Below are 20,512 nucleotides of genomic sequence, written 5' to 3' on the forward strand. Positions count from 1 at the left end.
TGAGTACATGGCAATGGCAACTCACCAGCGCGTGTGAAATTACGCCAACACCTCGCCTTTGCAATACGCGCTTACATTAGCCTTGCCACCGACGTGCCCCAGTGAGCGGGGTGGAACACGCCGCGGTTGACACGCTCATCTTCATGCTGTATTTGTTTGCTCGGTGCGCGCCAGTGTCTCATCACCTGCAGCTCTCCGGAATAATTAGCCGCTACGTCGTTTACCTGCACCCTTTCCAGAATGTCTCCTTTGGTTTTAGCGTGGACAGACATATGCAGAACTTTTTGGACGTGGGAGAAACATGACAGCAGTTCTGCGTTCTCTTTTTAATTGTTTTTTAAATGTGTCTTCTTCTAACTGCACTTTCCCTCCCTCCCCACGGTGTTTGAAACCTCGCCGCTGACCATTACGCTGAAGGACAGCTCGCGCCCACGAGTGCTGAACTCGTCAGATGTCGTTAATTGAAATGCGTGACATATAAACGCCTTCCGTTAATTAACGGAGTGGGTTGGTGATGGCAAAAATGAAATGTTTCATAAGACACGACGGAAGATGGAATCGTGATATTACCGGCAGCATTCCAATTAAAGTATTGAGTTTAAAAATACATCTCTGCTCTTTGCACCAGTGCAATATGTGCAAGCAGGAGGAGGTGGGAGTCGGTTATTTGCAATTTCTACAAAGAAAATGCTGGAGGATGAGAAAGGTGGTCACCTGCGAGCGGGTCTTGCATTATTGTTGATTGCTGAGGGGCCTTACAGCGAGCGGCCTAATGAAGCAAACTAACAAGGTCACTGGAATGTGCCACGTTCATCTGCAGAGGATGTCTTGGTCAAGCTCACAGTTGTACCACGCTGAGACCAATTAGATGTCTCTCGTAGCCTAATTAATGCACCCATAAGGATGGCTCTTGATTAAACAAACATGCATATACATATTTTCTTAGCGTACCACTTCTTTTTCTAATGAGCACAGGCGCATGTGCTCACATCGCACCGAGCACGGAGCGGCCTGTCTTTTCTGCCTTTGCCGGACTCCGCGGGCCCTACAGCGAACGTTAAAGAATAATCTACAGCGCCCAACAAACCATTCTTTAAAGCCTGATCAGAGCTCTGATCTCCTCGCTAAAGTGTAACCGAGGAAGCGGCGATATTAATGGACCGTTTGAGTCACTCGTTTGGGCGAGAGGAAAAAGGGAACTGTTTGACTTCACACTTAATGAGTACCAGATTCCATCTGCCGCCGATCTTTTGAGTTTGTTTTGAGGCACAGGGAAAAACACACTCTAAGCGGCACATGTTTGATTTAAGGACACTCAGAGAGGGAATTACTGCACTGAGGAAGTCACTTTTTTTTGTCTGCACACTCTTGGAAGAGTCCGAGTGCCCTCGCTGGACTTAAATGTGGTAATTTTTCGACCTTTCGGCCCTCTTAGATACTGCTTTCAGCTTTTCTGAATGATAGAATGTGAATGTGTATCTAGAAATTGAAGTTTAATGCATTCAAATTTAGAGTGAAGCTTAACGACTGATGCAGTCCAGAACCTTGTTGATCTTGAGCGATGTACAAGAAAGAATGATAGCTCAAGTGAAATCACATCACATTCTCAGTACTTGTATGTCAGCATTTAAGGATTATTTTTATGTGACAGCAAATAGTTATCTATCAGTAAAGTAGCAAATAAATGATTTTTGCATGACTGGCAGGTGCAGGAGCCCTTGAGGAAGTCAGTTTTTTTTTGTTTTTTTTTGTCTGTGTGCTCTTGGAGGAGTATGAGTGGACAGACCATCTGGACCTCTTGGATGGTGTTGGCACCTTGTGTGAATGACAGGATGTATATTTTGAATATAGAAATCAAGTTTAATGCAGTCAAAGCGCCGCTATAGTGAATCTTATTGACTATTGCAGTCCAGAACCTTGCTGATCTTGAGCGATGTGCAACAAAAGATGACAGCTCAATTCAAATCAACTCACATCGTCGATACTTGTTGTATGTCGGAATTTAAAGAATTCCTGTTGAATCATATGGTTATCTCTAAGATAAGGTTGTTTATAAGATGCTTGGTATGCGTTCTTAAGAATATCGTCCGGGATTTCAATACAGTTCTTCCTCGCAGTATCGCGGTTCGATTTTCGCTCCTTCACTATATCGTGTTTTTTCAGAAATGAATTAATAAATGATGGCTGTTTGGTGGTAGACTATGGTCTATTATTAGTTAAAACATTGAAATACATGTGATATGTAGTGTTGTGGTCACTAGGCAGCAGTAATGACACAAAACATTGAGACATTAGCTTACATTACATTATGGCATGTCCGACATGGTAGAGTGGGGGGAAAAAATGTTTTTGGCTTAAGTTTAGAAGAAATAAATTCGAAGCGAACTGATTAACTCTGTAGCTTGCTAGCTAGTAGCCATCTTTAGTCCCTGCAGCATAAGTTGAGCAATGTGTTGTGAACAAAGAATAATAGGAGTGTAAAGGTCACTATAAGGGTGCTATTTCATGTCTACAGGGCTCTAATGTTAAACGTATTTAGAAAATCATAAACAGGTTTTCCATTCTCTGACTACTAAAATATTCTATTTATTAACATTCAATCCTATATCGCGGAAATTCATTTATCGTGGCCGAGTCTGGAACCAATTAACCGCTATAAACGAGCAACACCTGTACCGATACCGATATCAACAAATACTGATATAGGCAGCAGCTCTTCCCCCAAGTCATACTGTATAATGATCACATTACTGTGTGCTTCTTTTACTGTGATGCCGATGGATGCATTTCACAAACAGTTTGTGCCAAATAAGACAATTACTGCCAAATGCAATGGAAGTTACAGAAAAAGTGCCATGTTTATTTTAAACATTATCTCCCAGCAAAACGGTAATTTAAAACTAAAATAACATGATCTACCATCAACAACTAAAACAGGTTAGTCTTAATACATTCACAAATAAGTATCACAGGAAATACTGCTGGCATTGATACAATCTGGGAATCTGCACAGTTCTATGTTGCACAAACATTCGTCAAAGAACAAAGTCAAATGCAACGTATAGAACTCTGGACTAATGCTATCAGTGACTTTATAAACGGGGCTCATTCAACACGTCATCCATGAACAAAACATTTAGATAAAAGTGATGATGACACCTTACTCCCCCATCGCATAACCAGTGCTTTAATTTCTAATTGCATATTTACGATGAATTGGAAATAATTCCACATCGTGGAAATATATTGAGCTAGCAAGCTTGTTGCTGTCTGGAGGGCGTCATCACTCGTGAGCCGGTATCACTATTGGCAGAAAAACCAATACCGACATGAACCGATATCTAATTTTAATGCCAATATCTACGTTCCTATCAAAAGCAAGTTTTTTTTTTTTTTTTTTTTTTTTTTAACAACATAATGTGACTGTACAGATCACTGTGTGATCGGCAGGTCCAGGAGCCGCAGACGGACAGGCAGCTGATCGAGACGTCACCAGTCCTGCAGAAACTGACCGGCTTCGAGGACTCCATCGGGGTGCTGTTTACGCACGTGCGCCTGCTGGCTCGAGCTTTCACACTGAGGACGGTGGGCTTCAACCACCTGACGCTGTAAGTGTACCAGGCAGTTAGCTCCCTTTGCCACTGGTTGTTAGCGTTAAAAACACTCGTCTTTCGGCTGAGAGCTGGACTCGACGTGAGGCCAGTGCACCATGGGAAATGTTTCCCTTCTCTGCGTTGTCCATTTTATGTCCTTCTCGTAATCTAGTTTGACAGATGTTTCTCTCTCATTGCCATTATTCTCTCAAGCCCGTCAGTGAATGGCTCTTCACTTTGTTTTGCTAACAAACTGCACTTGTACATTCTGTCTGGGAGAGATTATGGCTCTGATTATTCACTGTTAATTAATGTTTCCCGGCGAGGCTGTGGCGATTTAACGGCAATAGACATCATTGTGTCTCGGCAGCACAACCTCTCTTGCTTTGAATAGATTGCAGTTCTTGTTAGAAAACGATAATGAGACAGTTCACGCTTGTTTGTGTTGCAACGGATGCTTAGCTCACTCGCCGCGCAAACCCTTAAGTTTGACAGCAAAAGCAAATTAGCGTTAGCAACACACCTGAAGTCTTATTGGCAGGCTGCACTCTAATTGCTTGCTTAGCTTGGCTACCATGACGGTACTTTGGGGAGATTGTGTGTGTCTTGTGCACACATTCGTGCACTGGTATTTGCTGGCGCCTATCTTGAGGTCAGTGTGGTCCATTATAGGTTTGAGCTTTATGTAGAACACCTTCCAACTCATACCACACACCTCAGCATTGCATCAATATTTTGTATTGCAAAAAAATAAATAGTATTTCATATTCACAGTATTTTTCTGTAATGTATATTCATTGACTAACAGGTAGGTAGGTTGAGCTGAAAAGAAACAAATTTCTTGCAAGCTGCAACAGAGTAAGAGCCCCCCCAAGGACTAAAGGTGACTCCAAAGTGGGTCAAGCTGTAGCGATGGTGAGGAGGAGGAAGAAAAAGGAGGTGAGATAAGACAGAGAGAGGTCAGGCAATCAGGTAGGCAACAGATGAGGAGACAGGACGCCAGCTGACCTTTGCCACCCCCCTGCCTTATATAGAGGACAGACTGACCTTGAAAACAACCCAGTGGAGAGGCTCCGGGCCCCCTGCCCCAAGGCGCTGGGCTTCCTACCTCGCCTGGCAACAGTTTTATTTGTGGAAATACATCCATGTGTCTCTCCTTTGCTACTGGGTTCATACTTTTTTTTTTAAAGCTAACGATAGTCACATTTTATCAGCATCATGCTAGGTTAGCCTATTTGCCAAAGAGAAACAAAAAAACTTCCAACTCCCACGTCTTGACCTGGCTGGTGGATAATAGGCAGATGTCCAAGCTTCTTATCTTAAGAGGTGTAGTGAAGCCTTAGCTGTGAGGTATGATGTCTATGAGGAGGGAGATTTTTTCTTCATGACGTCATGAAGAAACACATTATCAAAAGGGAGAGTCTCGCAAAAGTGGAGCAAGCAAGTGAAAGGAGATGATAGATTTTTCTCATGTTTGGTGCTTGAAAACAGGCTCGAGGGATAAATACGTCTGTTCGAATGTCATTAAAAAGTCACTTTCGTGTAATAGAGGACCTTTAAATGTACATGTTACTTAAAACATTGCATGTACATTTAATAAAGGTTTATGATTACAACAGCTTGACCCTGGAGCAGATTATTTGTATTTCCAGTATTTCCTATAAGGAAAATGTATTATGTTCTTTACAAATGTATTATTAAACAGGAAGGCAAAAGCAAGCCTCTCGGGACACGTATTACTGTTAGAACATCATTAAAAATCTACTTTTGCATAACAGGGGACCTTTAAAGTCCACTTGCATTGGGCCAAGTGGGGTAGTGGCCCACCAGATCCAGCAGATAGAGCAGGGGTTGGGAACCTGTGACTCAGTACATTTCTTGGACATTTCTTAACATGATAAAATATTTGTTTGTTTTTTTTGCTGACATTTTGAAGTCAACAATTCCAGAAATCAGTGTTCAAAATATAAAACGTTCTTGTGCATATTACTCCATCCATCCATTTTCTATCGCAATGCGGGTGGCCAGAGCCAATGCCAGCTGTCCTTTTGATATTTTCCAGGTCAGACACCAAAACTTGATTATTACAGGATAATGCTGTGACCTGCCTGGGTCATTCAGATGTCAAGAAGTAAACTTCTCTCCTTTAATCAAAAAGTCAGCTAGCTAATTCTGCAGAGCCAACCCTTTTGATGAAGAAGTTTGCAAAAAAAAAGAAAGATACGGAGTACGGTGCAAAACCATGCAGCACCAGAAGTTGCACCAATGGTAATAAGTATTTTATTTATTATTGGATATCTTCAGTATAACAATGCTATTCCATCCATCCATTTTCTATGACGCTTTATCCTCACTAAGGTCGCGGGGGTATGCTGGAGCCTATCCCAGCTTACTTCGGGCGAGAGGCGGGGTACACCCTGGGCTGGTCGCCAGCCAATCGCAGGGCACATATAGACAACCATTCACACTCACATTCATACCTATGGACGATTTAGAGTTGCCAATTAACTTAACATGCAGGTTTTTGGAATGTGGGAGGAAAACCACGCATGCACGGGGGAGATCATGCAAACTCCACACAGATGCCCAAGCGGCCAACAATGCTATTAAAAAGAATACATTCAGAGACGTATTCTTTTTAAATTTAACTTCAGAGAGGGAAAGGCTTCTTGAGACGTCATCTGTACCATACCAACAATACCAACTAGTGCTGAGGGAAGGAAAAAGGAGACACAACATGTCCAGAGAGCGCTCTCAACCTGTGGGTACCCGCGGTGGGCTTTTAACAAATGTCAAAAGAAGAGAGTAGGGAAAGAAACCCAAAAGCCCACAGAAGCAAAAAGGAGAGGAGTGGTAGTCCCTTATGTAGCGGGGGTCTCTGAAAAACTCCAGAGGATCTTATGGCAACACAAAATTCCTACCTATTTCAAAACAGTAAATACCCTGAGACAAAAAATAGTGCATCCTAAAGACAAGGGTCCAAACCAAAAACAGAGCAATGTGGTCTATTCCATCCACTGTAAAGATGAGGAATGCAAAGAGCACTACATTGGGGAAACTAAGCAAATGCTCCAAAAAAGGCTTTATCAACATCGCAGGGACAATTCTAGTGGGCCTCAATCAGCAGTACATCTACACCTTAAAGCAACCAATCACTCTTTTGAGGACAGCGAGGTAAAGATTTTGGCCAAAGAAAACAGATGGTTTGAAAGAGGAGTAAAGGAAGCTATTTTTGTCAAACAACAGAACCCATCATTGAATCGGAATGGTGGTTTGAGGTTTAATTTGGACCTTGTGTTCAGCAGGTTACTGAGACCAAAACCCACAGCTCTTAGTCTTGCAAATGAGGTGGAGCCAGGGCCGAGCCAGAACAATAGATGCTAACGAGCCAGTATCAGAGTCGTTCATACCCAACTACAGGGAGCTACACTTCCCTTTGATCGGAGGTGCTAATGGCAGGAGAGGATTAGACCACAACTCCACCCAGTCTTAGTGTAAGGAACCAATAGGAGGAGGGTGTTGGCACACCAATTCCGCCCACTCTTACTGTATTTAAGGCCTAGGCTACCAGCACTTATTAGTTCGCTGACGAAGCTCTTCGGATAAGGAGCGAATCGTCCGACACATTCTTCACTGAAGTACAGATGACGTCTCAAGAAGCCTTTCCCTCGATGGACAACCAAGAGCCTACACAGACGCATTAACTTCAGAGACTTATTTTATTCTAAAAATGTTGGTCTTGCTTAAAATTGCATGCATTTAGTTGTATTCAATATTAAAAAATATTATTAGGCTTCACGGAACACATTTAAATATGTGGCTTTCATGGCTCTCTTAGCCAAAAAGGTTCCCGACCCCTGATAGAGCTGTGGTGATAAACATCAAATAAAAGCTTCCTGGGTCTGTGAGTGGGCACCCACTTTGTAACAGCAGTATCGCCCAACATGCTGTGATGTTCTTGTAAAGAAGTTTGACAGTCATGTTTCTGATTGTTAGGCCTTGAGTTAGTTCTGCTACAGTTTATCATAAAAGAAGCCGTACGCGGTTGTTCCTTGGTTGGCTTCCTAAAATGGAGAAGTTCTCTCTTGCAGGAGTGAGCGTCCCTCCTGCTCGTTCTCTTCCTCCTCTTCTTCACACAGACTGATGAAGGTGTTTCAGATCAAAGTAGAAGCGCCGTGCTTTACTCCCCGTCTTCCCTCCAGCTCGCTGCTGCTGCATTGTGCGAGTGAATAAAGGACGAGTGTTCACACAGCAAAAGCTCTTCCTCTCTGACCTCCCTTTCCCACTTCCCTCTCTTTGCTTCCAGTCGTCATTCCCCAAGATTTGCCTCCTCTTTGCTGGGTATGAAATGCACTGCATCTTTTTGCCAACCAGCCTCAGGAAGCTATCTGATTGGAGCCATAATAGTTGATGTAGAGTTGCATTCCTATGCTAGATAAGATGTACTACCGTACTTGTATGTAATCTGCTTCAGTTTGAGGTTTCTTCCTATTAGAGGGGAGTGCTGGCTTTAATGTACACACTTTCGTCATTTAATAATTGCCTTTGTTTATTGTGATTTGGCACTTTAAAATGACAGTAAATAAAAAAAATAACACACACATGCCTGAGCTGTTGTAAATATCAAGCCAACACCATGCACATCCCCCCCGTGGCTGACGTGACTCACCAGAGACTGATATGATACACAAGTAGCTCACTCCAAAAGAAATTATATTTTGACCTGTTTTTAATTAAAAAGGGATGCAGGGCCCCGAGGAGAAGTTTGGCCACGTTTTGAAATAATAATGGACTTTATCGGACTTAATTAAAGTTGTGTATTTATTAAATAGGTGCAATTATGTAATCATTCATAAACTGTTGAGCAAAATCTTGCCCTTCCAATTCAAACAAACCAAAAACATTTGCAGGGTGCTAAAATGTAGCATCTGCTCGCTGACTGATGGACGGACGCTCAGCTGCAGTTTTATGTACAGTATCTGTCAAGGTGGACAATAACCTCTTGACATGTTTCTCCCATGTTAGCCTCCTCTTCCTTTCTCTGCATCCTGTTTTCTCATGCGCCACATCAGTTGATGGATCTGTGCTGCTGCATACAGTAGTGCATATATACAGTGTTACATCCCTCCCTATATGGCACTCTTATAGCTGCCCGCCTCAGCTCATATCTGCAACGCTGATCTATAATTCTGTTTAACTGATGGCCAATAGCACAGTATCAGTAGTGTGGACTCCCCTTCCCTAAGCTTCTATGAAGGTGGACTAGTGTTTTTTTTTTCCCAAACCTTTTCATGCTGCTTAAAAGTCAACATGCGTTTACATCCAAAGATGTCACTGTTCCCCAAAGGCCACCCATGAAATGTCCTCACACCATCACCAAACAAATTTGTGGAGAGGGCACGAGTGCACTTTTTGCTCTCTTAAATATTGTATCCATGTGTTCCGCTCTTATCCAGGGGCCATAACCAGAGGATGGAGTTCCTGGGAGATTCTATCATGCAGCTGGTGGCCACTGAGTACCTCTTCATCCACTTCCCCGACCACCATGAGGGACATTTAACAGTAAGAGAAAAATCACCATTATCTGTCCTATGATGTTTGTTCTGGGGTTTTATGTAGCTTATTCTGAATTCAAACTATATTTTTAGGTCTCTAAAGTTGCACAAAACAGTCATGGATGATGTTGCACACACCTCAGGAGAACTATCAGATGAGAGAGCATCACAGGATGAACTTTATACATGGATTCATGGCGGCGTTAAAGCTCCAAACATGGCATCCTGTGGTGTGTGGCCAGCTGTGGTCCTTGACACCACATCCTGATATAAACCGCGCACACTCCTTGTGGGAGCATAAATCCATCTGTGGAGACGTTTGTGCTCCACATGTTGACAAATGTCTCCGCAGTCGTCAGTTGCTTTCCTCTTTAGGGAATGACTAATGCGCTGAACTTTCCGAGCGACATCCCGAACAACAGGGGAGGGGCGGGGCGGGCTCATGTGTGCCGTTAATCAGTTCTCACCTGCACCGGTTTGACATGACCGTCTCGCACGCAGACATACACTTTTTTTTACATCCTACATGTCTGTTTGCTCTTCCATCCTTCCTTTGGGTTGTGAACTTGATCTTGTGCAACGTCCTTCTGTGACATATTTCCTTCCTTCGACACTTCCTGCCATCTTTTGAGGTTTTTCAAAAAGTATCAGCCCCCATATTCACCCCTCCTCCTTTACTCCATGCTGTGTTTCCTGGACTGTGCTGTCGCAATTGTTACCGCACAGAAACATTCAGCTGCTCTCCTGTTTGGTCTTCCATCTTTTTCTTTGGGAACTTGATCTTGTGCGATGTACTTCTACGATGTATTTCCTTCCTTCCTCAGTCCCTATCAATCCTTGTCTGTTCAAAAAGCGTCAAGCAAGTTATTCACGTCTCCTTCGCCCCACGCTGTTTACTGTACTGTGTCACGGCAATTGTCACGGGACAGAAACATTCCCCACATTTGCAGTTCCCCGTCTTTGTCGGCACATTTTTTCCCCCTCCTGTCAAGTGTCTGCGAGGTAAAGAGGCGTGCCGACTTGCGTGGCACAAAGCGAGCGTTCGCACCTTTTTAGGGGTGGCACTGCAACCCCCCCCCCCCCCCCCCCCTATTTTTTTTTTGTTCTGGCGAGCATCAGCGTTTCTCTTCACTCATTCCACTATCAGCTCGAGGCTGTGGCGTTTGAAGTGGTCTGAAAGCGAACAAGAGCCCGTTGGTGGATATTCTTCACTAGATAGAGGGGAAAAAAAATGTTGGTGACGTCAGCCATGTTGAAAGGCTGCGTTAAGAGACTGATAGCTGCAGCAATGCCACACAAGTCAAGATAAGGTACATCTGAAATGGATTTCAATTCAGGGATAAAAGTGCTCATTCAACTAGTGTGTGTGCGAGAGAGCGAGAAAGCTTCACATCATCTTACATTCTGCAATCCATCTCCTTCTCCGTGAGCATCTTGCGGCTATATTTAACATGTTTGTGTTTTTCCTTTCGGGAGCGTTGATGTACCTCAGCCTGTGGAACACAGCGCCGTCCGCCCAGCCCCGAGTCACCATGCAATATTTACCAGAACAACGTGCAATCTCCCCGAAACATTTACTGGGAATTACCATTTCTGGCTTTGATGAATTATTTCACGTGGAGTTGGATTTTGATGTTCCGGTGTGCCCGTGTTGACTCTGTGCATTTGGGAGCGTGTTTTTGCAAACCTAACATGAGGTTACACTCAGTTTCTTTTTGTTGGCCAATTGGGCTGAAAATCTTCCAGAATGAAAGCCACATTGGCAATGACACCGTTTGAAAGGTCACCTACTATGAAAAAGTGACTTTTTAATGGTGTTCTAATAGTAATGTGTGTCCTTCGAGCCTTTTTATGAGCACCGAATGTGAGAAAAATCTATCATCTCCTTCACTTGTTTGTGCCACTTTTGAGAGAATAGACGCTCAAATGCTCTCCATGAAGGAAAATCCTCCTTCCCTCAAGGGCATGATGATGCTCTGACCCACTGTGCTGTCCTCACAACACGTGACTATTTGCTGCTAGACAGCCAGCGAACCAATAAAGAAAACTCCATACACAAGACTAACTTTTCTTCTTTGCCGTGCATGTACGCGTGCGGCAACTGTAACATACAAAAAATACAATTACTATCTATAAATGTACATTAAATATGCTAACACAAGTAGCTAGCTAAAACACTGGGATACATACTGTAGCTAACAGCTACATCATACCAAGTTTACAAACACATTCAGATAATAATTCAGGAACATTTGAGATCGATATCTTAAGTACGTTGTACACATAGATCCTCACAAAGACCAAAGTTTTCCAAGGCTCAAACGTTTTAGAGCGAACACAGCTTGTTATGAACTTTTTCAAACTTCCTTTCTGCAGTTGCTAGCGTGTGCCTCACAGAGAGAGGAAAAACGTCAAAGATTGGCTACGAGCGAGAAGAGCACTCGCTCTTGCTGTGACTGAAACGATTCTTTTTGGAGAAGATGTCTCACTTTTAACTTTTTAACCATAGCCTTTTAACTATTTTTACTATACATTTTAAACATATTTATTTACCAGCTGTGAGCCCGTTTACACATTTTAAATCAACTCAGAAGTCACATGAAACCACTGTCTTTGACCCAAAGACATGACACCCACTGCCATCTACATGAGCCCGCTCCATGGATATGCCCACCACAAAGAAAATGCAGGCTTCGCTACACATGTTAAAATCATTTTCTGCTCTGCCCACTGCAGATGTGTCACATGGGAGCTGTAATTAGATCATTTTTTTTTTTTTTTTCTAGCATTATGTTGGTTTTAGGATGTCTAATTTCCAGCATCAAAACTAAGACTAGATAAAACACTTCCAAATACACCGTTGTAAGACTTTTGTGACATGTTTAAAATTGTTGAACATGTATATATGGGACCGTTTAAATAGTCTACATCACTGGTACCCAAAATTTTTACAGTGGCGTACCCCTTCAGACATTTTATCTGAAGCCATACATACCCCCTACTCCTGTACACTTAAAAACCTTTTTACCTTTTTATCTTACCTTATTATTTTATATTAATACATTTTGTCTTTATAACTTTAAATCTTGAACATAATTATGTGATTAATTCATTTTATTGAAATTCCAGGTGAAAAATATGTATTTTGCATGGTCACATTTTGTTAAAGTTCCACATGAGCACTAATAAATAAGTAATCATCCAACATATGTTTAATTCCAGTTTGATGTTGACATCCTTCTGTATGGATGGGTTAAATATGAGCTTCCCTTATTTTTTTTGGCCACTCACGATGGCTATGGTTTAAGTCTGCATATTAATTTAATACCAAATTGAAGGGGAAGGTTTTGATCCGAAGTACAAAAATACATACAACCAACGCTAACCAACGATGGCATACGTCTGAAGGGGTATGTGACTGTAAAAAGTTTGGGAACCACTGCAGTAACATAAATACAACATGGTTTAAAACACCCTGACAACAATTACAGGTAGTCTAGATGTGATAGCATGTGATGCCAGCTAACTTAAACCATTTGCTGCTTTCTCTCAGCTTTTGCGCAGTTCGCTGGTCAACAACCGCACTCAGGCCAAAGTGGCGGAGGAGCTGGGCATGCAAGACTTCGCCATCACCAACGACAAAACCAAGCGGCCCGTGGCGCTCCGGACCAAGACCCTGGCGGACTTGCTGGAGTGTAAGTCCCCACAAACACGTTTGTGGTGAATAGCATGAAAAAACATCTTATGTGTTGAGTATTGATTTTGTGTGTGTGATGAAGGGATCACAGGACAATGCTGGGGTGTCCTAACTTTTTCCAGCGAGGGCTACATAGTGAAAAATGAAGGAATGCAAGGGCCACTTAGGTATTTTGTAAAGCAACACATGAAAACATGCTAAGACGATATGTATGTGGGGGGAAAAAATTTTTAAATACATCTCAGCTTTGTGATATAGGCGAAAAAGCTTATTAGTATGAACCTTTTTATTTTAAAGCAGGGGTGTCAAACTCGTGCCATGGAGGGCCGAGACACTGCAGGTTTTCTTTCCAGCCAGTCACTAAAGCAGGTGATTTTAATGATCAACACCTTCAGTTTGAGGAAAAGGAGCTCATCAATTAAATCACATGCTGAAGAAACTGGTTGGAGAGAAAACCTGCAGCGTCTCGGCCCTCCAGGACACGAGTTTGACACGTGTGCTTTAAACAGTTTTGCTGGTTTTTTTTGGTTTTTTTTATACTTTTCCCAATATCCTCTTAAAAAATATTTTGACTTTCTTCTCTTTAAAAGTACAGTTGTTTTCCCCCCAAGTTTTTGTCTTATAAACTTTCTTCTTGTAATTATGACTTTATTCCCTTGATATTTTGACTTTTTTTTTTTCAGTCACCCAATTTTCCAAAAAAAATTACAACATTTTTGTATTGTTTGGTTTCTCATAATATTACGACTTTAAAAATTTGCTTTTTTTCTTTAATATTTCAACTTAATGCTACTAAAATGCTATTTTTCCTCAGTTATTCTATAGACTTTTTCTTGTTGGATTACAACTTTTTTCTCTTCATATTTTTACTTTATTCTTGTAAAATTACTGCTGACTTTTTTCCCATTTTTGCTGCTGCTTTTTTTTCTTTTTTTCTTTTTCTTGTTATATTTTTAGAAGGTGCTGCAGGCCAATAAAAAACAACCGCCGCTCGCAAATTGCCCTCAGGCCACACATGCCGTATATGAACCAAATAATATTTGTCAATCTTATTTTTCGATCTTTCAGATTGGCTTGAAAGTTTTTGTTGAATAGCGTACAGTGTCTAGGAACACCGTTTCATAAACTTTCCAGGTTAGGAAAGGACCACTACTAAGGTTCACACCCCCTCCTCTACCCACCCACCTCCCACCCCCCTTGACGGGCGGCCATTAGTGATGGACGTATGGAAGTATGGACGCTGATAGATGACCTGCTTGTTTAGTTGTTAGTTGATTGCCGCCAGCTGTTCCAATATGTCCCTGAAACTGTCACCATTTTATATAACTTAGAGCTTATTGATTAGAGTGCAGCAGTCATTGTACATTTTATTGATGCAGGCACACACACACACACACACACACACACACACACACACACACACACACACACACACACACACACCATCCGTTCACTGCTAGACACATTTAGGAAGCAATAAAAAAAAAAAAAGTTTCCTACCAACACAACTTTTCTCCATCATGTCTTAGAGGCTTTGCATTCAATAGTTTTTAATTAAATAGCTCGTTATTGCTCAATTTTTTTTCCGCACCGGCCCTCAAGTGTGACTGAAACTATTTGGCTGGCACAATAAACAAGATGTAGCACATGATTCACAGCCAACGCGTCTCTAATTTAGGCCTGTGACGAGTAACGTCGCTAAATCTTCATTTTAACGTTCAGTAGCCAGGGTGTGTGTTTGTGCGTGCGTGCGTGTTTGTGACTTTTGTGCAAACACCTAGATTATTTTGCTCTTATAGAAAGCAGCATGCTATTTCTTCCCCTAGTTGTTTAAATGACTGTATGAGACTGCTGAGACATTCATGCTATTGTGTGTGTGCGTGAGTACAAATAGCAGAAAAAACCTCATGAAAGAACAAAATGATTTGCTTGTTATTTTTTTGTTCTTATTTGTACGCCATTTGCAACACTGCATGGACACACAAAAAGTAATACTTTAGCATGATCATATTTGCACGATTTGTGGGGGTTGGTGTGCTATTCTGTGATGTGTTAACCAGCTTGATCGTACTCGGTTCCCCTTTTTCTTATATTGGTCCCGGGGTGAGGGCCCAGAAGGATAATAGTTCAGAAGGACGACGCTCATCAGGCCAAGAGCACTCTAACATGCTGAGAATCAATCTCTCCATGGGTCTAGAGAGAAAGAAAAAGTCAACATCATTGACCAGAGAGGCCGCAATATAGGAAAAGATAAAAACAAAACACCTCCCATCGTTTGCCTTTCAGATCGCCGGGGTCAGCAAACGGAAAACGACCAGGCCTTTTCCACATATGAACATTTGTGTCCTGCAGCAACGGCGGCCCCCTTCCTTAAATATTACCCATCATTCTTTCTCGGCTAAGGAAATAAGCAGAACGGGTATTTTGTATTTGTATTTGTATTTATCCCACAGCGGGGAAATTCACTTGTTACAGCAGCAAGCAAGATACGCTAGTAAAGAATACAGTGTAAAGAATACATAGTGACTACAACATGGTTCAGGTGGTGCAGGTGTTGTAGAGCCTGACAGCGGTCGGTATGAAGGACCTGCGGAACCTCTCCTTCTTACACCGTGGGTGTAACAGTCTGCTGCTGAAGGAGCTGCTAAGGGAAACAACAGTGTCATGTAGCGGGTGAGAAGTGGCCAACACCCTTCTCTCCCCCACTTCCTCCACGGAGTCTAGAGGACCGTCCAGGACAGAGCTCGCTCTCCTGATCATCCTATTGATCCTGCTCCTGTCCCTGTCCGTGCTGCCCCCCCTCCAGCAGCCCACAGCATAGAAGATGGCTGAGGCTACCACAGAGTCATAAAAGGTCCGTAAAAGAGTCCTGCACACACCAAAGGATCTCAGTCTCCTCAGCAGGTGGAGGTGACTCTGGCCCTTCTTGTAGAGGGCGTGGGTGTTGACGGACCAGTCCAGTTTGTTAAGGTGAACACCCAGGAATTTGTAGCTGTTTACCAACTCTATGTCCGCTCCCTGGATGTTCATCTCCTTTGTCTTGCTGGTGTTGAGTTGCAGCTGGTTAAGCTCACTCCAGCTGACAAAGTCCCTGATGACCGTCCTGTATTCCAGATCATTCCCCTCTGAAACACAACCCACAATGGCTGTGTCATCGGTGAACTTCTGGATGTGACTGTGTGAAGTCCGAGGTGTAGAGGTGAAGGCGGCCAGATGCAGCTTACATTTCAAATAGTTGGTCAGCTTACTCAGCTCGGTTTTATTTTTCAGCGTGGCCTTCACTGTGCACTTTAAACAGGCAGGAAAACTCTAAGCAAACTGTTTAAATTGAATTATCCATTCATGCATGTATTTGACACATTCTGAGGTTTGCCACTAAGACATATTTTTGTGCTTATTTCAGCCTTCATCGCAGCACTCTACATTGATAAAGATCTGGAATACGTGCACACCTTCATGAACGTCTGCTTCTTCCCCCGACTGAAGGTGAGCCCCCTGTTGCCTGCTGCTGAAAGAGACCACTTGGGGAGGTGGAGGAGGGGTCGCGTAGGGGCGTTAATGGCGCTGCCCTAATGTTGCGGTGCTGGGGTTGCTATTTTAATCATCCTTAATGGGATACCATTGATTGAGGAAGACCTCCAGGAGGTGATTGGATCCATCTCGTAAAAAAGGGACTGTTTATAGACATTGTCCAAAATGCTCACACAGACGTGCAAAAGTGGACAAAAAACTCCATCATACCATAAATGTGCTAATTGTAGCTGGGGTGTTTGTTTACCTAAAGTGCATAGGTGGTAATTGGCAAGAGGCTGTTATCTCTGAATAGTAAAAATTATAATTATATACGACAAGTACATTTTTAAACAATTTGATTGATTTGGAGTGTACGACAAGTGTAACAGGCATGAGGAGAGCCTTGTGGACACGAGCACCCCTATAGTCACCTTTATACTTTTATCACCTAATATAGTAGACATGGTAAGCGATAAGACAACTCACATTATGCATCACTGCTGGTGTTTATTACACCACATGGCGCAACTCTTATGCGCAGGCTATGGGGTCTCTACAGGGACATAAGACATTGCCACTTTAAGCATAGCAAGCTACTGAGCTAACTAAGCTTCCGATTAAACTTGACAAAGAAGCCAAAAACGTACTCCTTCCACACAAAATGGGAGGAGAACTTTTTTCTCTGTCATGACGGACTCTGCATCCATGGCTGACTCCATGTGCAGTGCAAGTTAATGTATTGTAATGTATTATGTCTCATTAGTGTAACATTGCTGATGCCTGGTGACCACAATACTATATATGACTTATCTTTCGATATAGAACTGACTAATAATAGGCCATAGTCAACTACGAAACAGCGACCATGTATTATCATTCATTTATTTTCTATGCCGCTTAATCCTCAATAGTGTCACGGGGTTATGCTGAAGCCTATCCCAGCTGACTTTGGGTGGGAGGCAAGGAACACCCTGGACTGGTCGCCAGCCAATCGCAGGCATATATAGATATACAACCTTTCACACTCACATTCTTACCTATGGGCAATTTTGAGTCACCAGTCAACCTAACATGCATATTTTTGGAATGTGGGAGGAAACTGGAGTACCCGGAGAAAACCCACGCATTTACAGGGAGAAGATGCAAACTTCACACAGAGTGCCAAACGGAGATTCGAACCACCATGCGGCCCTTATTGTTATTATTATTATTATATGTAAACACTGCGGTAGAGTGAGGGAGCGATGGTCGAACCGCGATGTAGTGAGAGACGGCTGTACTGCTATCTTGAGGAATTAATAAAATAAACCTACATGAGGTAGCCCATGGCCACAGCTGACTTGGTGCTAATTACAGACCCCTGTGGTGATTTGCCTTGTAGACTACAGGAGACTGCAGTTAATTGAGGAATTAATTCGGGCATTTACGTGATGCATGCCTGGTCAGTAGTTGGCAACTCGGGAGGAAGAAACCAGGGCTGTCAAAAAATAGCGCATTAACGGCAGTGACAATTTTTTTTCATTAATTACGTTAAGATTTTTAGTGGAATTAACGCATGTCAAGCCACCCCTTTTTGTGATGACAGATGGAGGCAGAGAGTCTGACGGTCTTTGTTCTTTTATAACTTTATTCTGACCCGAACACATAACAGCAGTGAAATTCCAACACCATTTATGTATCACCAACTCATAAACACGTCTCCAGTCTTCCTCAGAACGACATTTCCTCAATCATCCTCAGGCAAAAGGAAGGAAGGTGGAGGAACGAAAGGTGTCTGTCCACTAGCTCCATCAGTGATGTGGTCATGGAGTGGAAGAGGATTCCATGCTCAAGGTTTAATAGCAGTGGTGCTCATACTAAATACTCACACAATTTGGACATGTTCACTGTGAGGTGTACTCTGGTGTTGCCAGATATTTAGACAACAATGGTTGTGTGCTGACTCATTTTCAGTAGACTGCTATACAAGCTGTACACTGACTACTCTAAAGTAAACTATATACACGTCCCTTGAGAAGGTGTAACAAATGCTTAAATGTGATGAGTGTACTGTAAGCCAGGGCTTTTTCACGTAAATGGCCAAAGCATGAATTCATTTCCAGTTGAAATCTACGTGGAGTTAATGTCCCCTCTGACCCCCCTTGTGTCGGAATGAAGCATAGGCACATGCGTGGCGGCCCGTGCACTAGTTTGGGATAAAGTGCGGTGGGGCCTCCCTTGTGAAGCTCCACCGCGGTCTGATGTGCCGGGCTAATTGCCGTCTCGGTGAGCCTCTCCGGGGAGAATCCCGGCTCTGGAAGGCGCTGAGCTTTGCGTCATGGCCGCCTCATTTCCACTTCCAAGAGGAAAAGTTGCAAAGCAGCGGCCAGTGGAACTCCCCCCGCCCCCCACTTCGTTGTCTGGCGTTTCATCCAATTTGGGTGAAAACAGAAGCAATGAAGGGTCCTCCCTTTGTAATGACTTCTTTTCTGTACTGCACTCTGTGATTACGCATGAAGAGAGCGAGCGTACACAAATGTGGGCAAAATGCTGCTCCTCAGAAAACAGTCCCATTTCTCGTCTTTGGGCTGCAGCAGTGCAGTGCAGCGCATTATACCCACCCACCCCAAGAGATGGGGAAGTGGGAAGGAGAAAAAGGGAAACAAAGTGCAGCGTCTGAGAGGTCGGGAGCAATAAAGCGAGAGGGCAGGCAGCAGAAGCACTCTTTGTAGAAAATTAATAGGAGCAGACAGTTCTGGATTCAAAGTCTGCCTTTTTATGACGAGGCTGCTTCCCTGTTAATGGAAGAGCTTTTAGAAGTCCCCCCTGGATAAGGGAAATGTATCAGGGCTGCACACCTGGGAGACTCTTGGTCGTTCTGTATTTCTGGATGCGGATTGGCTTTTTTCTTAAGTAGGCTGTGATTTGTCCAGATGCAGAGTGCTTGGATGCTGATGGTTGGGTGGGGTTGGGGTTCATGGGCTACAAATGCCACTGCAAAGCGAACAGAGAGAGAGAGAGTTTATTTCTTACATCTCATGACGTCGTCTCCCACCCCTCCTTCTGGGTTTTGTGTATTGCAGGAGTTCATTCTGAACCAGGACTGGAATGATCCCAAGTCTCAGCTGCAGCAGTGTTGTTTGACCCTGAGGACGGAGGGAAAGGAGCCCGACATCCCTCTGTACAAGTAAGACATTCCTGCACACCGTGCCAAGTTGTCAAGGTCGTTTCAATGTCAAGCTGGACCTCAAGGTCCTCAATCTCCAAGAACCAAACCAGAAATGGTAAATAGTAGGGGTGTCACGAGATCTCTTGTCACAAGATCTCTCGAGATTAAAACATGATTTCTCGTTCAGCGGACACTAGGCCTGGGACGATACAAAAATGAATTAATCACACAATAAATTAAAATTTAAATAGCTGGCCTCAATATATTGCCATGTGCATGCGTGTCTGTTTTCCTCGTCTCCCGCCTCCAAACATGCAGGAAGAGGGTTCACTTAGTGCAATGGTTTCAGCACCTTGGTGTGTTTGTTACAGAGAACAACAATGTGAACTTAGTAAGCCCTTTTGTCCGTCGTGCAGTCTCTCTGCCTCGGTGAGTGGAGGCGGGGCCGGTAGCATGCACAGTGTGTGCAGACCAGTGTAACGTAGAAATTAAATTAGTAGATGACAATATATTTTTATATATTTTTTATTTTTTCATTGTACTTTTTTTGTAGAGCCAGTCTCGTGTATCTTCTTGTCTTGTGAACTGAGTGCCTCATGACACCCCTCGTAAATAGTATAAAAGACATTAATATTTAACATGCACTACCGCTCAAAAGTTTTAGAACACCCCAATTTTTCCAGTTATTTATTGAAATTCAAGTCGTTCAAGTCCAATGCATAGCTTGAAATGGTACAAAGGTACGTGGTGAAGTGCCAGAGGTTAAAAAAAAAAAAAAAGCCAAGGTGACCCACAACTGAATGTGTATTTCAGAGTTGTACAAAAAGGGTGAACAATTTAAAGCTGTTCTGCAGAAATGGAGGTTGATCAGGCCTTGGCAGTTGGTGCAACTAATTCCTACAGGGGTTCCAAGTTCTGGAGTACTTACTACCTCCTCTGTCTGCAGAAAACCAGTGTTTGGAACACACTGTGGTACTATGCCCCTGTGAACATCAGTTGAACAGCA

At 43.0% G+C, this 20,512-nt stretch overlaps 1 protein-coding gene across 4 annotated transcripts in view; it reads left to right on the forward strand.

Moving 5' to 3' along the window:
* Positions 1-20,512, forward strand: part of drosha (drosha ribonuclease III) — a 194,613-nt gene that overhangs the window by 160,132 nt on the left and 13,969 nt on the right. For all 4 annotated transcript variants that reach the window (XM_054766124.1, XM_054766121.1, XM_054766122.1 and 1 more), the window contains 5 exons: positions 3,451-3,608; positions 9,050-9,155; positions 12,702-12,843; positions 16,249-16,331; positions 19,421-19,524. In XM_054766124.1, the coding sequence (XP_054622099.1) occupies positions 3,451-3,608; positions 9,050-9,155; positions 12,702-12,843; positions 16,249-16,331; positions 19,421-19,524 (593 nt within the window). The remainder of the gene's footprint in view (positions 1-3,450; positions 3,609-9,049; positions 9,156-12,701; positions 12,844-16,248; positions 16,332-19,420; positions 19,525-20,512) is intronic.

The sequence above is a fragment of the Dunckerocampus dactyliophorus genome, chromosome 21 (assembly GCF_027744805.1).
Source record: "Dunckerocampus dactyliophorus isolate RoL2022-P2 chromosome 21, RoL_Ddac_1.1, whole genome shotgun sequence".
In the NCBI taxonomy this organism is placed as follows: Eukaryota; Metazoa; Chordata; class Actinopteri; order Syngnathiformes; family Syngnathidae; genus Dunckerocampus; species Dunckerocampus dactyliophorus.